The sequence below is a fragment of the Trachurus japonicus genome, chromosome 22 (assembly GCF_045865225.1).
Source record: "Trachurus japonicus isolate A0001 chromosome 22, Traja_1.0".
Classification (NCBI taxonomy): domain Eukaryota; kingdom Metazoa; phylum Chordata; class Actinopteri; order Carangiformes; family Carangidae; genus Trachurus; species Trachurus japonicus.
The window spans coordinates 13138072-13159391 of record NC_140928.1 but is presented as its reverse complement, the minus strand read 5'-3'; the positions used below and the strand labels follow the sequence as shown (position 1 = coordinate 13159391).

Here is a 21320-nt window from a genome sequence, read left to right as displayed (position 1 = left end):
TTCAATTGGTCTTTATTAAATAAATTCAGTGGTTAAAAAGGATCAGTCCGAGGAAATCAGCTGGAATCTGATATATTACAGTCTGAACTGTAAGGTAAAATACTGTGAGTGCTAAAAATAAAAGAGTGATAGGACACATTGGAGGTTCACACTGGAACTACAGCAGGTGTCAGAAGCTGAGCCTCCATCGTTCAGTCTTCTTACATCATCCTCTCTGCTCAACGGCGGCGGCTGGAGAAACATTTGCCTTTTAAGTTTTGCAGACTTTAATTTCACCATCCTTTATTATGTCTCCATATCCACCTTAAATTGCAAAAGCTTCATGAGCAAAATGTTCATGTTGGGGGGGAGTGTCTTTGTATCTCCCCTCGGTATTCAAGATGAGATCATGATCACTATGGCTGGTGTTTTCACTACAAAAAAATAAACACTGATGAGAATATACTAAAAAAAAAAAAAAAACTCTATGAAACACTATTAACAGATGCCTTCGAACTTTGATGTTGGCACTGAATGTTGCCAAGTCTGTCATCATTTTAGAAAAAAGAGATTCTTCCATAGAAAACAATGGATCACAACACGAAAAATTCATTAGGAATTAATACTGGTACCGTCCTCTCTTCCCTCCATATCCACCATGACCTCCATGTCCGCCTTGGTTCCAACCACCTCCTCTCCAACCACCTCCACCTCCTCCTCCTCCTCCTCCTCCATGTCCCCAGTTTCCTCCTCCTCTTCCACCGCGGCCTCCCCAGCCACCTCCGCCTTCTTGTCTTTTCTGCCAGGGTGGCATCTCAGGAGGCGGCGCTTGTATCTCTGAGGGACGTCCTCCTCGGTCTGGGACTCTCCCCATCCGGATCTGTGGATGAGAGAGAAGAGAAAATGCTTGTGTGAGAGGAAAGAATTGGGTAGGTGGGTGGGTGGGTGGTTGGGGGGCAATTTTACGGGCTAAGAGGAAGAGCCGTTCTTCACCTTGTTGACAGCACAGGTTGTGTTCTCTCTGCTGGAGCCGCTGCTGGTCTTCACCACGTTGCAGATGTCCTCTCTGGCAGCCAGCAGCCTGGCCATGTCCACTGTGGACTGTGGCCTCAGAGAGTGTCTCCTGGGCTGGTAGGCACTGGCCATGCTGTCCACCTTTACCTGTCGAAACACACACATATACAGTCCAAGGCTAAAAATGGCAGAACTCCATCAGAGAATGTCACAGGCAGTTGGTTTATCAAAATGATGTGTCCTGTGGATCATCGTGGGGAAAAAAAGAGACTTTTCTAAACGACAGCGACCGCAGGAGAATTGTGTTTGTGTTAAGAGATACATACATCAAATCTCACTGGCTGACAGCGCATCATTCAGCAGGACAAAAACAAGCAAGAACTGAATGAGGCAGCTGTGAAGGCCTCAGTGTAGGCTTTGTATACATTTGTCTCTACTGCTTTTAAAGCACTAAACGTAGGTCAATTTGTGTTAAAGGGTTGTACTTCCCACACAGTACCTTCCTCCCTGATGTAAACCTAAAGTTATGTCACCACCGTGAAAGAATGATTGTCATGTGAACGTACCTTTGCTCGATCTGACCACCCGAACGACTGCACGGTCACGTCCAGCCGCTTGATCAGCATCCTGCGCCGACATTCGTACTCCGAGGACAGGACCGAGTTGATGCCGTGTAACTTCTCCTGCAGGGACAAAGGAGGTGATCCGGATTAAATTCAAACTATTGCACAACACAAACCACACCAATAGCCACTGATAGACAGATATAACGATTAACAGGTGTCATGGTTTAATTCAGTTACTGATGTACTTACCCATTGTTCACTGGTGAGACCGTTCTTCAGCACTGGGCTTCCAACAGAGCCCTCTGGAAAATCTTTAAGCACTTTATCAACCTATAAATAACATGGATTAATATATTAATACTATAAAATGGGATAGAACAGGAAATATGGACGTGCCTGCTGTTAACACATATGTTCCCAGGGAAGAGATTTCAACATTTCATTAAAATCAGGGCTAATTGCACAGAAATAGATCAGAGTGCCTCACCTAAAACTGTGCTACGTACAATTCAATGTATCATTACAAGTCAAATGTGCTTATTTTAATGATCCCAATCATAGAACATAAGGGAGGTGCAGTTAATTCACAATATTTTTGCCATAGTTTAATGTACAAAGCAGTGTGTGCACAGCATAAACTCAACATTATATACTCAAGATTAATAAAGATGCATAGTTCATCCTCTCTGGTCACAGTTCAGGTTAAATCAAACACTATCACTGGTGATTTCTGGCAGTGCTGAAACAAATGTATTGTAAGCAGCAGCACTTGCACTGTCCCACCTTTAACTGTATTTGGGAGAACATCTCTGCAGCGTCTGCTCCTCTGGGCTCCGATAACTTCAGTGTTTCACAGATTGCTTGCAGCTCCCGATACACCGGTTTCTCCTCCTGCTGTTTATCGGAGGCTCGTCTGCTCCTCACAATCTGAGCCGCCTGAAGCTCAGAGCTGAGAAACACTAAGAGACAGAGTGATGATGCTTAGTTATTGTCTGACCACAACAGAAACTCCATGGCAGAAAAAACTGGAAGAAGGGAACAGGGCTGATGACCTACAGAGACACTTGAGATGATCTTTTGTTTTCTGCACGCTGCCCTTGAGAATCCCTGAAACGACTTCTTCATAAGGACAGTGCAGCTCCTTCAGCAGGCCGCTCATCTCAACCTGGAGGCTGTCCATGTCGTCTGATGGGGAGGGACAAAGACAGACAGACAGACAGGTCCACAAATGAGACACAACAGACAGGAGGATTCACACTGTGGTTCTTAGGTCCAATTCCAATCCGACCCCTCACGGACTCACTGACTTTAGAGGCACGTTCCCGGGAAGCCGTGAGTGTGTGAGGGCTGTCCCGTTGTCAGATTGTCAGATCATCAAGTCAGTAGTTGCGTTTCCATCCACCTTTTCTTATGTGCATTTTCACAAAATCCGCTTTTAAATTCGATACGACTTGGATGGAAACCCAGTAAGTGAGTCAGTGAATGAGCCCTTTACGCCCTCTTACTTAAGTCAGCAACTAAGCTGAGGAAATTACCCACAGTTCATAGCGTTGTGAAATCAAATAAAGGGGGATGCCAGCGAGAATGTAAAAAAAAAAGGCAAATAAACAAACATAGATAGAGAGCTCCCAGGTTTCTTTATTGTTAATGGACGGAGCAAAAAAAAAAAGAAGAAGAAGTTTACAGTAGTATTAACTCTGCTCATAACAACAGTATGTAGTTTGTGATTATTGATGATGATTGGGCCAGATCTGATCCAAGAACAGTTGTTTTGAGTCTGTCCCTCACTTACACTTTGTGCGTGTTGAAAATAAAGGGTAAATTATCATCAGTCCCAGACCGGACAGACTCAACAACATTTTGCTGTCAATGTATCGTGAAGTGCTGTTTCATTCATGTTTACAGCATCTGGACCCTCACAGACTCTCACACTCAGTCACTTAGCAGCTGATGAGGGTTCAGGGATTGGGGCGGATTGGAGCTGGCTGGGCCTTAGTAGAAGAGGGTGAAGTGTGTGGATGCAATGCATGCAGCTCACCTGGGCCGGATGTGATGCTTTCCTCCAGGTCGCACAGCGGCTGTAGCCTGGCTGCCAGCCACCGGCACAGGTCCACATAGTCCCCGGAGGACAGGCCTCCCTCCGCGGCTGCGAGCAGTGATTTCTCCTCCAGCAGAGGGCCGTCATAGCTGAGGAGCCATGCGAGCGTAAAACACAGTTAAACAGTGAAGACACCAGCATTGTTTCACAACCAGCCACGGCACCAGGCGTGCACTCTATATAATAAACGCACCGAGACTTAAAACATAAAGGCGACGGGTGTTGAAGTCAACGTCTATTGCAAAGCTAAACAGCTAACGTTAACGTAACATGCTAACAGGGAATGAGCTCACCCCAGCTGCTCTAACGAGTCCAAAATGTCGCAGTCCATGACTCAGTCCATCGGACGTTCACGTCTCTTTATCGTTTCAAAATATTATGAAGTTGCATTTTTCTTTTGTTTACAAATATAAAAACGTGAGCATTCTTTTTTTTTTTTACACTCATTCATTTCTACAGCGACATCGTGCCTCCATGCTTTTCCGGTGACGTAGGAGGGCCGGAGTGAAACGTGCAACTTCCCGAGACTTTGGTTCCACAACATTGGTTCCGCTGCACGACGAAACGAAAAAATAAAAAGTCCCGATAACAAAATAATAATTATAATAAAAAAGAAGAAGCGCCAATTTAATGTTAGACTTTGCCTTAGAAAAAAAAATACTTACTAACAAGAACGTATTCCGTCATGAACAGAAAAATCCATTCAATTAGTAAAGAAAGTGATGTGGCCTAGTAGCCTACAACACAATGCAGAGCAGCTGATATCTTTTTATGTTTTTCTTTCTTTCTAATTTCTTGACATAACTTATGAGCAAGGTCATTTTTATTGTCGTTAATGTGCAGTTACAAACTTACAAAGCCTGTTTTGCAGTTGTTGAAAATAAGTAACGTTAGTACTTAAAAATGACATACATAGGCCTACTTCAGTGTTCAGTAGCAGATTTGAATATTGAAGTACTATAATTATTATTTATTCAATTTACAGGTGTAGAGCAGCTTACCTGGGCATTTCCATTTTAGAATACTTCTTCTCAGTGAAGGTAGAGATGAAAATGTATGTGATCACATGTCTGTTCGAAGAGTGTGGGGAAAATTACATGTAAATAGGTTGTTTAAGAAAATTACTGTGTATTAAACTACCTCGATGGACAGTATACTGAAGTTTAAAATGACCTTCAAACTGTTATTCTTCAACATCAAAATGCTGCTTCGATAATTAAAAAACAGATTATTTGTGGATAATGTATGCTTTTATAAAAATAAACAAAGGAAATACGTCTTAGTGGAATTTTATTAAACTGAATATCAGTCTCTCCTCATCTATAATCACTAATAATAATAACGACACAATTAAAAAAAGAAAGACTAATACATAGTCAGTAGTGTCTTGTGCCTCACCTGTAGAATCAGTACAGCAATTCTTTACATTAAACTGATTAATGTCTCAAATGTTTTGTTTTGTCAGACTGAGGGAGGAGACAATGTGGCACCAGAGTATGTTTGCTATTTCTGATCAGATAATTGATCTGAATTTCCTCTTCCCCATAGATCCACAGATTGCTTCAGTTGTACCTTTGATATTTACGCCTAAACTCAGCTGTATGGATGTCATTGATAAAAATACAAAAGGTTACATTTCCGTCTTGATTCTCAAGTATTAAAAAAAAGAGGAAGTAACACGTCGTTAATCTTCCCCTAATCAGCGATTTACATTTGGTTTTGCCTTCAGTCTGACTGTCTCTTACTGTTAAAACACTTTTCAACAGGGAGATGCCAAACACAAAACATGTTCTGTCTGTTCTGTTCCGATGTCTGCAGCATTTGTCTGAGCGGGGATTTCCAGTTTCCACTTTACACAGAATTGCTGTAAATGAAAATGGAAAAACACAGTGAAGCCTACACAACAAAAGATTAAAACTCACCATTTTATTATGATAATGTTATTTGATATGTCAAATTACAAGTGTATGATGTAACATAAAAACAGTTACAAACATATGTATGCATATTTACATTATATATTTATGAAAAGTAACGAGCTACATCTGTATGCAGAAAATACAACTATGACATGAGTTATTGGGACTATAAATTTTACATCATATACTTGGTATTCTCGAACCATGATAAGAAATACCTAGACGTGTAGAAACCAATAAAACGAGAACGAGAGATGTTAAATTGTAAGATGGAAACTAGGATGGACGTGAGGCACTTTTTTGAGGTTGTCAGGATGTGAAAGCCGATGGCACTAAGAAAAGAAACAGAAAACAAAAGATGCACAGGAAAGAAATATGCACAAAGAGAGAGTGAAAAAAAAGAAAAAGAAAGAAAACAGGCAGTGTTTACAGAATAGTTAAGAGTAGTACCATTTATACTGCAAGTTTCAAAACACAAATGTCTTCCACTATTTAGAACTAATCACATAAATGTTACATCAAGCGCTGTAAGATGAAAAAAAGCTTACATATAGTATCATCAGTGCACCAAAGCATCGGAGAATTGAAACATAACCACTCAACTGCTGTGAAAAGTAACCTTTTTAAAACAATACACTGAAGAGAAACAGGTTTATATAGCTTTTTCTTTTTTAATCTACACAATGTCAAGAATGTACACTTGTATGCATTCCCAAAGATATGCACAAATTTCCAAGATTGAAAGAGGATAAAAGACTAGCAGCAAAGTGGTTAAAACTGAAGTCTTATATAATGCAGGTCAAAAAAATATATATATATTAAAGCGGACAGACACATGTTGCATATATAATACAGTACATGACAGGAAGTTGCACTGTGCTGGTTAATGCAGAATGAGAAGTGTTATTTCAGCATTCTCTACACTTTGTATAAATGCACGTCCTACATTTTGCTTCTCAGCCAGCAAGTTTTAATCAGGTTCATCAAACCTTGGTTCAGCTTGCAATAATGCAGGGCAATCCAATTACAATGGGAGAATATGACAACCAACCAAACATTTGGTTACACACCAACCCCACACGCAACCATCAACACACACACACACACACACACACACACACACACACAAAGTACATACACTCGTCGTGGGCACACAAGAACGCACATATATAGTAACACTCGCGCACCCACACACATGCACAAGTGTCCACTTTATCACACAGAGCAATCAAACATTTAAAAACTCGCTGTCATGGTTATATGCTGTTGGAGAATTAGGGTTTAACAGTCGTTCATAGCTGATTTTGTCTGTCAACACAATAAAATTAGTGATTGTATCTAGCAGCTTTATATGTATGTATGTAAATATATATATATATATATTTATATATCAAACTTCTGAAACAAGTGGACTGCCACTACTGTACCATGTTAGCACTATCCTTCCTTCTACCGTACAAAACTAGAGAGAAACTCTATTAGAAGCTCAATAGTCATTTCCATCACAAACGCCCTCTACTTTTCAATGTGAAATAATACTAAAAGGTGACCTATGTACATAATGCTGTCAATTGAAGCTACAGTATATGCTGACAGCAACGATAAATACAGCTCTATCTTTAAATTTTCAAAAACAAACAAAAAAAAAGAGATGGGATTATTATCAGTACTTAAATATAGTGTTAAGTATTTACAGGTGTTTGGAGTTTGGTACCAGGGGTTGGTTGTCTACCTATATAACGTTAAAGTGTCCTGTCCCGTCACTGACTCAGTCTGCAGAGAGGTCAATGTGTTTCCCACGTTAGAAAGTTTGCATAGAAAGTAAAGGGAGCGTTGGTTGGGGTGGAATTAGGAAAAATAAATGTTTCTCCTGCCACTATATTACTTTTAAAATCAGGAGTGATAGGAGGTGAGAAGAGATGCATATCTGTTAGCAACAGCACACAGATGTTGTACTAAATCTGCTGTTAAATACTGGGGTGTATCACAACAAGCAGTGGCCTAAAACGTGCCAATGCCTTAGTTAGGGAGAATTTCAGTTATTGCAGCCTGACGTCCAAACTAAACTGTTGTTTTTGTTGGGAATTTGTTCTAATCTAAGTTTTGTTGTTCAGAAAAGTTTTGCGTCAACAGATGTTTTGTGAGCCAGACATTCTTTTTTAGTTTTTAATTTTCTGCTCTTTTGGGTTGGAAATGGGTTTTGAACACAGCTCATCAACTCTGACTTACAGTCTGCCTAACCACTCCCTGTTTGCCAGAAGACTTTAAAAATGAATGAAATTAGGCGTATTTCCTGTCTTTCTGAGCGTGCAAGAACAATCAATGCCACTCTCATGTCTGTACAGAAAATATGGAACCAGAGCCAGCACCTGGTTAACTAAGCCCGGTTTAGCATAAAGACTGGAAACGGGCAGAAACAGCCGACCTGGCTCTGTCCACAGTTCGCGAAATCCATCTGCATCTTAACTTATATTTGTGAAGATAAACAAAGATTAAAAACTATAATTTGTACACTTTGGTTTTAGACAAATTAACACAAAAAAAAAAAACATATTCGTATCAATTAGTGAGCTTTAGAAATGCTTGTCAGCAGATGGTCTTGCCTATGGGCAGAGCTAGGATATCCCCATTTCCAGTTTTTATCCAAAGCTAAGCTATGCTAACCGGCTGCAGGTTCCAGCCTCATGTCGAGTGAACAGGTACAACAGTGGGATCGATTTTCTAATCTGACTTTCAGCGAATAAGTGAATTTCCCCAAATTACAAATGACTCCTTGGGCAGGATGTTGTGGGAAACAGGACGCCGGTCAGTTCTGTTTAGAGCCTAAGCCTTCATCACATAGTCAGTGGTGATGTTACATGACATCAGATCACCAGTGCATATGAAGACCTATGCACACACGCACGCACGCACGCGTACACACACACACACGCACATACACATAACATCTGTATGTTTTTTTTTTCTTTTTCTGTTTACATCGCTAAGATACTCAGCATTTTGGAGACAATGCATTCATTCATTCACTCAGGGCTTGTTAAATGAAGACATGTGGAAGGAGTGGACTAACGTCTGAAGAACAACATAATACTACATTTGCACGAGATACAGGGGGAAAAAGAAAAGAAAAGAAAAAAAGGGGGAAAAACCGATTCATAGGACAAACATGGAAATTGAAGAGGGTGCAGCAACCAAAGCTTGGACAGCAGTGCTTCCAAGGGGGTTTCCCCCATGCCATTTTTTGGATGTTAAAGTAGTACAAATTTTTATACAGACTAATTCCAAAATCTGAGGGTTTCTCAGTCCAAGAATAGCCTAATTTAAGTGCCTCATATTCTAACCAAGGAGCACTGTAACCCCTGTACTCACCAAAACAAAACTTGCTGGTTGAGCAACATTTCAGCCTTTGTTTAAAAAAAAAAAAAAAAAGTAAAATGAGTAGGAAAAATAACAATGAGAAAACAAAACAACGATTTCACTACAGCAGTAAATAACTGGACTAAAAGTGAGATTCACTGGAGTAAATGAAATTGTCACGTTATCGGTTTCAATTTAAATGGTTCAAGAGGTTCTAATGCTATTTTTGTGATGTGGAAAAACTGTTTTTGGGGAACTCGGCATGGTAAAGTCATTACCATTTTTTCCCTTCTAATCATGGAATCGATCCCTTTATTTTGGAATGCAATCAATTGTCTGAATCACCTTGGGAAAGCAAGGTAATCATTTCAATGTCTTCTACGTGAATGTCAAAAGCTATGCCAAGCTGTACCTTCAGAAACAAGCTGTAACTCTGTTTTTTCTGTTTAACAATCGTTGGAAAGGAAAAACAAGGAGATCAATTGGCCATACATCCACCACAGCAACATCTCTCAAAATGTTAAACTTACACTAAATGTGGTGGTTAATGTACCACAATTTGAGAGGGTTACCTTTAATCAGTGGGGAGAGAGGGGGGGATACCATTTCTAGTGCACTTTTCTCTGTCTAGTAAATACATTGTCAGCAAATGCATAAGCCATGAAGGAAAGGCCACTGTTACCCAACTGCAAATTCACAAAAAAGCAAGAACATATCCCTTTTAGCATACTCAAACAGCAAGTATTTTTCTGAACACAGAATAGTTTTGTTTTCTTTTTTTGTCATTATGTTGTCGCTCTCTGTACAAAAGACAATTTTCCTTCATAAAGTTACACATTACTTGTAGTAGAGTTCTGACATTTGTGGCCTGGCTTTGTCAATGCATGAGTGTGAATGTGAGAGAGGTGTTTATGTGTGTGTGTTTGTCTGTGTGTGTCTGTGTATGAGAACAGGTGTGTTTAGTAACATCTCCGAGTCTATTAATCTTGTCGTTTCTTCCTCCTCTCCTCCTCAGATTAAGCTCCTGAACTTAGCTTGATGCTCAGAGCTCCCACAAAGCATATGGTTTGTCCTCCACTGCTGCTTGTCGGCGACAAACACAAACTGAAATCTCCAAAAGCCCTCAGAGCTGGGGATCAACAACATATCACCCCGTCTGAGAGGGGAATGAAAAAAGGATGTCGGCTTTAAATTTTCCGCTTTTATCCACTTCCTGTGTTAGCTATAGCTTTGAGGGTGTCCCAGAGTCTGGGGTCGGGTCACCCCGCCGCCTTGTGCTTGCCCCCACAGCAGCGACAGGCCTCGCCACAGTGGTGGCAGGCGCGCAGGGGCAGATAGCAGCACATGCAGGGTGCAATGAAGGAGAGTGCTACCAGGGCCAGCCAGCGTAGACAGAACTGCTCGTCAGACGTGTCACATGAGCAGGGGTCTGAGAAGTCGCCCTCTGAGTCGGACATGCAGTGGTACAGCATGCTCTCGGCACACAGCATGCAGCTGACTTTGTAGATGCACTGCTTGATTGGGTCAGGGGCGTCTTGGCACTGCCCCCGCCAGTTGTCTTCATGGTTGAACATCTCCCGACAGTAGATGCAGCGCGAACGCTCGCCGTCCTCTCGTCGCCGTCGGCCTTTCTTGGACTTCAGCAGGGGCGAGGGCTGAGTCTTGATGGCTGGGTCCTTGCCCAGCCCCAGCCCCATACCTGTTCCAATTCCCATACCGGGGCCAGAGTGGGAATCCCCACCTGGACCGTCGGGGAAGAGGTACTCGCACTTCTTACTGTCCAGTTTATGGAAGGCGGTGGGGAAGTCCAGGTCCTCGCGGTCGGCATCCTGTTTCCACATGACAGGGTGACGGTAATCCTCGTATCCGCGGATGAGCACGTCTTTGCGTGGGTTGATGCGAACAATCTCCTCCTCGTCCATGTGGAAACTGACATGACGAGTTGACTTGAAGGAGACCTTCAAAAAAAGAGGAAATTCACAATCAGTTGGATTTCTTCATTCGTCATAGAATTTTATTTCACAAACTTAATCTTGCTTGTGCTAACCCTAACTCCACGCGCTCATATCAAACATATAGTTTTCGATGAACCTATAATTCAAATTTTGGAGAGGTGATTGGTTATGTGGAGGAGAGGCAGACCTGTGGAGGCAGGTAGCGGCGGTTGCTGGAGGGGAAGTCATCGAAGGGCTGGGCGCGGACATAGCAGCCCCTGAATGGCTCAGTGGAGACAACGTTGTTCAGGGGAGAGAATGGCTCTTTCATTGGGGTACAGATGGATGGAGGCTCATCACACACCTGGAGGAACACAGAGGAAACACTGGAGTAAGACCAGGGAAAGCCCAACATGTTTTATGGTTTCCCTCAACAGCATACAAAGAATACAAAACAACTGGTTGCTATCACTTTCACAATCTATGTTACTGTAACAGTCAGATGAACTAATGGTTGATCAGTTCCGTTTTCACTCTAGGTGTGTAGGCTGTGTGTGTGTTCCACTCGCAACCACCAGGGGGCATCCCGCACCCACACTTGGCCAAATGACTGTGCTATGTGGTGATGACTCAAGGCCCTTCTGTTAAGAACTCAGAGTTCCCATCAGCCTTGCATGTGTTCCCACAAACATTTTAACTGATGTAAAATCTACAAACACAGGCCTAAAAAAAAGAGGCTATTGAAACACTCAAACAAAAAGGAGAATTTAGGAAATGTTGGAAATCGTGCGAGGAAAAGCGAATGTGAGCGAACGTTCCCTCCACCTCACGCCAATCTCATAATTACAAGAGGGAAGCTTACTGTTGACATCAATCAGGATGAGATGTCTATAAATAACATCTTGTGAATGCCACAGACAGAATGAAACACTGCAAAAAAAACAAACATTTCTACACATCCACACGTATAAAATAAATAGTTATAGATCCAATAGAAACCGTCCAATACTTCAGTGCTCATGGCAACAAAATTAGAAGTGATGGCTATTTCATGATTCATGCGTGCAGAGGTGATGAGAGACGGGGGAGGAGAGTCGGTTATTAAATCAAGAGCCTTGTGATGATATTTTATGTCCAGCATTATTTCAGGACGACCATCTGCACAACTTCCAGCTTGTTCGCACACCCAGCACCACGCCACATTATGAATTACATGAAAATAAAGAGAATTACAGTTGAACTAATTCAATGCCTTAAACTTCAAATTGTGTCATCGCTCTCAGCGCTGCGTTCGTTTATGGAGCGACTGTTTGAAAACGAGCCAGATCTTCGGGGTTATTTCATTCTTAAGAGTCCCACTCTCGGAAATTACACAAACGTGGATGGACACACGCTGAGGCATCTCCACGTGTACAATCATACCATCCAACTGTATTCAAGCCATGTACACACTGGCTAGCTGTCCCCTCTTTTCCCACACTCACCCCGACCTCATCAAGGCAGGGTTAGTCCTCCTCTCTTCTCCTTCTCCCACCCTCTCTCTCTTTCTCTCTCTCCCTCTCTCTGCTCTGCATGTGGAGGAGGCTGCTGGCTCTGGTTAGTCAGTGCCGTGTGTAAAGTAGCCCACGCCAGTGCTTTAACGCACAGCGGAAATCTGGTGTGCTCCCAGCTGCTGCTACAGTAATTACTGTCCTGTGGTTGCTAAGAGATGCTTCCTTTGACTTCTTTTTTTCCCTCTCTTTCTCTTCTTTTTTTTCCCTCTCTCTCCTCCGCTTGCCCCCCCCCTCCCCTCCCTCCTCCACCTCTAGACTGCTAACACATGGTGTGTGTATGTGTGCGTGTGTGACTTTGCTCCCTCTTTGCCTCCAAACATACCAAGTGGTGTAACACACATCCACAGCGTCTGCAGGGGAATGTGAGGAATAGGAGACAGTGGAGGGAGAGAAGAGAAAGAACAGAACAGGAAAAAATGAGTTTGTGTTGTATTCATGTGTGTGTGTGTGTGTGTGTGTGTGTGTGTGTGTAAGAGAGAGAGAGAACGGGAGAAAGAGAGCAAGAGGCCAAAGAGTCTGCCGAGGGAATGTCATAAACCAGCTCCAGCTGGAGAAATGCAGCGCAGAACTTAAAAAGCCAGATGACAGCTGTGTGTGTATGTGAGAGAAAGAGAGAAAGGAGCGAGGGGTGGAGAGGTGGGGGGGCGAAATGGGAAACAGACTTGGGCTTCCTTTTAAAGCGCTTGCCTAAGCCCCACCATTCAAAGGCATGCGTGGGGGCCAATCTGGAGCTGATCTGGCCCTAGAGATGTGGCTGGGTGAGGGAGGAGAGGAGAGCAAGGGAAGGGAAGGGAAGAGAAGAGGAGATGGGAGGGATGGAGGGGAGCCGGGTGGAGGTGGTGGGAGCCATGGGCAACCTGGCTCCACACCAACATCAGGGATCCGTGCACTTCCGCCCTCAAAGGCACAGGGGCTCAGGACAGGGAAGGCTGGGGTCGGCCCACATACTGAAAAGCCACTCAGTGTACTGGCTCTCTCTGCGTTAGAGAGAAAGACTGGAGAAGAAAAGATGATGTGCATGTTCAGAGGTCCGATCAACGGCGACCAAACTGCTCATGGCTGTGAATGTATGCGTTTCTCACGCTCGGCTCAAATGAGGCAAATCTTGAGTAGTGCTTATCTCTGGGTCTCGTTAACTTAAAAACAAAGTAGTACAGCCAAGTTCCAGTCCTCACATATCCCTTAAAGTAATGGGAAATACGCTTATCCTCTTTTTTTTTTGCCAACAGTTACACAAGCAGATCATAACACTCATATGCCTGAATGCTAAAGATGAAGACACAGTCAGAAGCCAGTCGGTTTAGCTTAGCATTAAGACGAGAAACAGAAGGAAACACCTAGTCTCACTTTGTGCTGTGGTAACAAAATCGGCCAACCAGCATCTCTAACACACTGATTAACACATTAAATCTTGATCATTTAATCTGTTTAAAAATTGAACTGTAAAGTTGTGGTTTAATATGTAATATCACATGCCCACCAAAATGCCAAACTATTCCTTTGAACCAGCCACCTTTACTGGCTGCAAGGTGCTTTATGTAAACCTATGAAGCCAAGCCACACCAAACCAGTCTCAAAGTTTCTGCTTTGAGTGAGTCAACGAAACAACAAAACCTCTGTGTACTAAACTGATAAGAGAAAACTTCCTGCCAGTGCTAAATTAGATGCGGATGTTTTCCTCTGGCATTCAAAAAGAAAGAAGAAAAAAACACAGTACTAGCGGAAGGACTGTGGTCGTGTGGCATTATTCCTGGCAGTGGATCGTCACAGCTGAGTAAGATATTGTGCAAGCACCTTTTTTTAAGATGGGTGAAATATGTTGCGTATGCATATATAATGTGCATCATGTGTTTGTTTCTGAGTGAGGGGATGTCTGTGGTGAGCATATGAAAACGGCAACATAAATGGGCGCGGAGCCTCAGTGAGCCGGATGTGGGTGAAGAAGACCGTCTTGAACGCATGTACAACAGTGACATACACATCACACACAAATGAACTGATGACCCTGCTCACACACAAACACACACAAGCCAAATGTGTGTAAGTGTCAGATTTCTAGATTTATTTCATCTTTTTTTTTTTTTCTTTTAAAGGAAAGTCTGAAGGTAATGAGTCATCTTTAAAAAAAAAAAAAAAGCATGACAGTGACCTCTCATGCTAGTTCTGTTTTCTCAACAAGGTCACAACTACTCAGGACAAAGTGAACTGTTTATAACTCAAACTAAAGGCCCAAACACAAGGGTTTATAAGGACGTTTTTAATACACCATATTCCATGAGGCTGTATATGCTTTAGGGAGCCTATTCTATCTGGTGAAGTGTACACTGGTGGTGTGAATTGACAGCTACTGTAATGTCACACCTTGTAGTGTGGTGGTATTTGCTAGCTCTCTGGCTGCAGCACTTGCCACTGGTTCACTTCTCTTTCTCTGTAGCCCAGGTCTCAGACCGCAACATTCGGATGCCAAATCACCATGGTGACACCCTCGGTGGCTCACTTGCTGAACCTTGTGAACACCCCACCCTCCCTCCCCCCCTCCCACCCCCACCCACCCAACCACCCAACCAAGCCATCCACCCCACCCCCCACCCCCCACCCCCGCTGCCTAGCAACAGTGGTGCCATTGGATTTCCTGTATGTTCAGGCTGATTCCTTAAAGAGGAACTTCGCCACAGGAACAGGAACGTGGCGGCTCTCCCTCCTTCAATGCACTTCTGCTCCACATCATACAGCGTGTCAGACACGAGGCAGGTCAAAGGTGATGATGACAAGACTCTGGCATATGAAATGAACTCATTGCTCAAAACTAAGTCATTGGAGGAGTGTAGTGTGTTGTCAAAAACAAGATCAGGGCAGTTTGTTAAAGCCAGGGATGCAAACGGGTCAGGACCAAAAAAGAGAGGAATTTCCCTGGGGGTGGGGGGGTCGGGGGTGGGTGCTCACCATTAACAAATAAGTACATTACAATATCATGGAAAGGCAATTTCCAGTAGTTCAACCCCAACCAAGTATTGAGTGCATATAGATAGACATAGTTTTCAGAAGGCCAACATTTCTATATTAAAAATGCTTAAAAAAAAACAAAAACCTTTGCAATATTTCCATTTTGGAGATGATTTTTAGGTCTTCACTGAATGTTAGTCATAATTATTACTATTAAAATAAACTGAATAAATAAAGACATGGGATGTGTCATTCCGTGTGTAATGGACATATAGGCCTATATAATGTGTTAGTTTCACTATAATTGAACACATTCTACATCGCGGAGGCGACGTCTTTCCACTCAGGGCTTCCTTCACCTCTGAAACGGGGCAGAGCTCCGTGGAAACACCTGCCTGACACAGCAACGTAGGGAACCGTGCATGTCCGCGGCCACAGCTCCACGGTGCACGGGGGAAAAAAACGGCGTCGCCGTCGCACCGACTGCACGCGGATACGCGCCGCTTTAATGAGCGCGCACGTCGCGCGTCTACATTGGAGGTCGGCTGTTATCAGTATAATCAGAGACAACCATGAATGAGTTCGCCTCAGTTTCACGTGATTGTCACTGTCAGCCTGTTAGAAAAACATTTTACTGACCCCAGCTGAGACGCTGAGACCCCCCCCCCCTCCCCTCAAAAAACAAAAACTCTTCGGATCTGAACGATTCACACAAGTCACCTAATTGGTCATGAAAAAAGCGAGTTTCGCTTTTCGGCGCGCTGTTTGCATCCATGTAAAGCGGTGGGGTACTTTAACAGCACCACACACTGCTATACAACAACCCAACAACAAACACTTGTTCAGGCGACTATTTTTGAAGATGTACTTTTGTGTAAACCACAAACTACAGCATGAAAAATGACCTGGGTTAAATCAATACACAGTGTCAACAGTCATTATTAAGTTTCACAAAGGTAGCACCAATTGGAGGACATTCGTATGTGTTGGATTATATTACAGCAGAGTTGCAGAGGTTCCTGTATTTCTTATCACTTGCTGTAGATGAGCTTTTACAAGAACTGGCCTCCCACCCACCTAATGTGTCTTTTCACCTACTTTACAATCCTAAGTAGAACAGGTGACTGACGTTGCTGTAACAGGCCTGATATCTAAAACAAATGAACATGGGTGTGTAGACTTGAACTATATACCTGCTGCCATTCTCGGCTACAGAGAACACCGCGCTCAGTCTTAACCATAGTACATGTCGACAGTCGGTACGGCACCGCACGCCACGTACAACTCTTAACATAATGCGCCGGGAACAGTTCACAACCCGTCAACAAAAGGAGGCCAAACACATGAGGAAACACATTCAGGCTGGAGAACATTCAAATCATGGGGCATTTTTGCCAAGCTGCCTTTGAACAACCAGTTCCCGGGGCAATAGTTATTACATCAGCATCTATTGTAACAAGAGTGACAGCTACCAAGTTAGATTGATAGAGACAGCTCAACTTGCTCCAGCACATTTGCTGGCCAACACCCAGCTTCACCTCAGGGTCTGGCTGGCACTGGTTAAACACCTGTAAATCTCTAAGAACAACTGTTAGAAAACAAAGGCAGGTGTCAGCGGCTGACTGGGGCACATCGTGTCTCAAACATATGGCTCAGGTTCCAGCCACGACCTGCTTCCTATTTAATAGCCAGGGAGAGTTGAGTAATAAATGTAACTTTATAAAAACATACAGTAGGTACTCTATAAACACTTTAATTGACCCTTTCGCGCTCCAAAATACATAGAGGGTTGATTAAAGAATTATCAGCGTGTTTAAGCTTTTCTAGCAAAAATGCACTGTAAACATCAAGAACACACAAAATGATTTTTACCCAACACACCGAAACACATTTTCTTCATACTATAACCTCTTAGTTGTTATCTCACTCACCGGTAGTCCATCCTCAGGAGCATCCCCTTCCCCAAACGACCGACAACCTGGAGAAGAGAGGGAGGAAAGGAGATTAGATATACATCTTGATAATTTAATACACTCAAGCCAATACATACGGTTGCAATTAAATAAATGAATAAAATCTTAGATCAATTGTGTATCAAAAGCACACAACCTATGTAACAGCACAACACACAAAAACTGCACATATCCACAGCACCATTTATAGTGTCTTTGCTCAATTTGCTTTACAAATAAAAAATATAAAAAGACTTGTTTTTGCACCACTAGGGGGCAAAACCTTGTGGAAAACCAGTTAATTCTAAATTATAGTCTTTCACTTACTTGTACAAACACACGCAACCAACAGGATATTTTTTAAACCTAAGCTACATTTCTTATAATTTATACTATGTTCATCCAAACTATTTCATGGCCAGTGAGTGACATCTCCTCTACAACGCACAAGAGATTCACAGGGTTGATCTTTGTCAGGGCAGAACAGGCCAAAGACTTCTGCTTTCCTCCCACTCTGTGTAATGGGGAAATGAAAACTGCTTTGGGTCAGTGGGGGACACAGAAGTTAATGAAATATGCATGCCTAGAATAATGTAACCCCAACCTCGACTAAAACGCCATGTGCCATTTCCACATCCAAAACACCTTGTCTGCTGATGCTGGAGTCAGAGCTTATGTTTCAGGTATCAGGCTGACCATGTTACAGCTTTTCATTACCACTGGGAATTAAACGGGTTCTGTGGATTGGTGTAACCTGAGCAGGGACACTAATGTTACTGGTATTTTTTTACACAAAATGCTGATTTGTTAAAAACCTTTTCTACTAATAAAAGGGTGGAAATTTTATACATTAATAAGAACCGGGCTGCTAATTTCCAGCAAGACTGCAATAATGGATCTAACAAGTATTCTGATATATGTAATAACTACCTAGATATATCTGTAACATGGCCATTACTGCAATTCCATCAGTCCTTCATTCATTGTCTAATTATCAATCTAACTGAAAGAGTAAAGTAAAGGTTTTTGGATTTTCTCTACAGAGCGTATGTATTAAGAAAAGTGACAAAAATAACACAAGAATGTTACAATAGGACAATTTACTTGTGTGTCCCACTGAGATTAAAGTAGAGGTTGTTATTATTACCACATGTATTGGTATTCAGACTAGTATGACTGATGAAAACAAAGCAAAGTTTTGAGCATATTCATGGCAACAGAAAACTCTTAAGGAAACTTAATAGAACAGGAAATGGTTGAGGCTAGGGTCTTAGCAAAGCTGAAGAAAACAGGGATTGAACCATTTCCATTGGGAAACTGTTTTTACCTGGGGCATCAAGTGGGTCTTTTTTAAAACTTAGCTTGACTTAATTAGGATCAGTGAGCCCTCATTTGAAGCACAGAGGCATAAGTCAGCCTGACTGCATTCAGGGTGGGATACATGGCTGTATCTGCCATAGAGAGGACAGAAGAATTCACTGTGGCTTGTGTTAAACACAGTCTGTCCATCAGTCTGTCTGTCTGTCTCTAAATCACATGGAGGAAGGTGTGTGTGTGTGTGTGTGTGTGTGTGTGTGTGTGTGTGTGTGTGTGTGTGTGTGTGTGTGTGTGTGTGTGTACGCGCATTTCTGCACTACTGGGAGAAAGAAGCTTCCTGCAGCACGACTCTGGCAGTGCTGGGCCGCAAAGCTGCTTCAGCCATGTGCCCGGCATTGCCATGGCAACAGAGGACTGCAAGACTGATACACACACGTGCGCTCTCTCTCACTCTCTCTCCCTCTCTCTCTCTCTCTCTCACACACACACACACACACACACACACAAAACATATTCTCTCTCGCTGCCTCTTCTCTCCCCACGCACATTCACGCAGCAGTCCAGCACAGAACGATGCAATAGGAATACAGAAGAACCTGCCTGCCTGTGCTGAGGAGAGGCATTACACAACACTGGCAGAATACAGAAGATGCCAGGAGAGAGGAGAGAACAGAGGGAGGAGAGGACAGCAGGGGAAAGAGAGAGAGAGAGAGAGAGAGATGGATAAAGAAGTGCAGGCACTGGGGAGATGAAGCTCACCATCACCTGCTGTAGCTGACATTCACAGGAAAAAAAGAGTTGAAGCATTTACAAACAGACAGAAAATGAATAGCCTCTGGGTGAGGAGTCAATTAGTCTATTCGCAATTTCTAAAAGATCATGAATCCAACAGATATTTACATTTGGAAATTGTCAATTTTGAGATTTTTTTTACTTTGTGTCATTCAACTAATATGTTAATTGAATCAAAACAACACAAGCCAACTAGCTCTCACGTCAACCAATCAGCCCTAACGAATTACCTCCGTTATGTGCTCTCTCACACACAGTCTTCAGTTGCGATCTGGATTTATTCAAAACAACAGTCCTCAGACCTTCATCAGTTTATTCTGATTCACTGTGTCAGCCTTTGATCTTCTCCCACACACCTGTCCAACTTTAAGGTGTGCAAAAGTCTCTTTTACTTCAAGCCCTCATTAATAAAAGTATTTTATGATGATGTTCATTGCTTTTGTTCATCATGAGAAACTCACAGAAAAAAAAACATACAGTATGTGCAAACCTGGCCCTGCAGTTGTTGCCCATGATTACCTTTTACCTAGACAATGTGTGGACTTGTGCCCAGGAAGTTCAAATCTCAGATAATAGGTTGTGGGCAAGAAGCGACTGATGCCCAGCAGTGATAAGCCTTTACGATATGTTCTGCTGTACCTACTCTATGCTCCCCAGGGTTCCTAGGTCTAGAGAGTAAAGGAGATTATAGCTCCCCAGCCAGCCAGCCAGCCAGCCAGCCTCTTGTGTAACATGGGGCTGGGTGGCAGATTGCTGAGCTGGCGATTCTCCTGCTAATTGGATGACTTTGCAACCTCTGGCACTGCACTGAAAAGCAATGCTTATCAGGACCCAACTCCACCCAAGTGTAATATATCGAGTTTAGCTTAAAAATATGTACAAATGCCACATTATACTCAGCTGGACCGAGCCCTATCTGTTTTTTTTTTTTAAGACAAGCCTAGCCAGTCTTTAAACTTACTTCCAAGTGTGAGCAGCACAGAAGCCCCACCTGGTCATGTTTCGTCTGACGAAAGCTCTGCCCCTATCTCAAGTTGCCATCTATTCTATGTCTCAACCGCTCCGTCTAACCAGCCCTCCTTTTCCCGTCCTATATCATCCACTAACCTGGGCACAGCGCTGCCCTGCCAGTCTCTACAGGAAGTGGAGAGTTTATCTGGGCAGCTGGCACTGATAAGATAAAGCACGAGGGGTCATGCTTGGGTGAGTGAACAGGTAGGTTGGGGGTGGGGGAGGGGGGAGGGGGAGGTCTTCAACATTAATCAATGCTATGCATCTCTCCTACAACAGATGCTAGGTCAGCCATTACAAGCCGGTGACAGACAAGCAGGAATACTGGCTGTCGACTCACAGCAGTAGAACGCATGTCACATTCATACACATACACCCATATTATTTTACGCGTATTGGATGCCTGCCAACTTGCATAGTGTAGTGCAACCTCTTAAAGGGAATTCCAAACAAACCGGGTGTTTTGTTGATAGTGTGAGAGGGTGAATGGGGGTGAGGGTAGTGGAAAAAAAAAAAGAAATCTGTGGGCTGGCCTGATGTTATGATACGGAAACAACAGCAGATGGTGGCTGCTTGATTTTTAAGTTAAGGTGCGTTCCGCTGAGTTGCTATTGACTTTGTTATCTGGTTTGACCTGCTTCAAACTCACACATGCAGGCACCATTAACAATGGGCCAACACACACACACACACACACATACACTCCCGCCCACCTTGGTTGATGTCCTCAATGGCCCGCCGTATGCCCCGGTCAAAGGCACGGGCGTCAGCAGGGCTCTGGAAGGTCAGTCCAAACTTCTTATCGTTGATTCTCCAGTGGTGGAAGATGGGGTTGACCTTGTTGTACACCAGCCCTTTCTGTAGGACACACTCCAGGACAACCTA

At 43.1% G+C, this 21320-nt stretch overlaps 2 protein-coding genes across 2 annotated transcripts in view; both read right to left on the bottom strand.

Annotated features, from left to right (window-relative positions):
- Nucleotides 1–220: 220 nt before the first annotated feature.
- tslig3b (tRNA splicing ligase complex subunit 3B) lies at nt 221–4150 on the bottom strand. Its single transcript, XM_085768381.1, has 8 exons — nt 3951–4150; nt 3598–3746; nt 2616–2744; nt 2343–2518; nt 1809–1889; nt 1560–1676; nt 973–1140; nt 221–859 (listed from the first exon to the last, which is right to left on the bottom strand). The coding sequence occupies exons 1-8, from the start codon at nt 3986–3988 to the stop codon at nt 599–601; spliced, it is 1119 nt and encodes a 372-aa protein (XP_085624507.1). The 5' UTR covers nt 3989–4150; the 3' UTR covers nt 221–598.
- Nucleotides 4151–5568: 1418 nt separating this feature from the next.
- spred1 (sprouty related EVH1 domain containing 1) overlaps nt 5569–21320 on the bottom strand; it is a 33009-nt gene continuing 17257 nt past the window's right edge. Inside the window, exons 3-6 of the mRNA XM_085768305.1 lie at nt 21149–21317; nt 17295–17341; nt 11076–11231; nt 5569–10891 (exon numbers count right to left, since the gene is read on the bottom strand). Coding sequence (XP_085624431.1) covers nt 10193–10891; nt 11076–11231; nt 17295–17341; nt 21149–21317 — 1071 coding nt within the window. The 3' untranslated portion in view covers nt 5569–10192. The remainder of the gene's footprint in view (nt 10892–11075; nt 11232–17294; nt 17342–21148; nt 21318–21320) is intronic.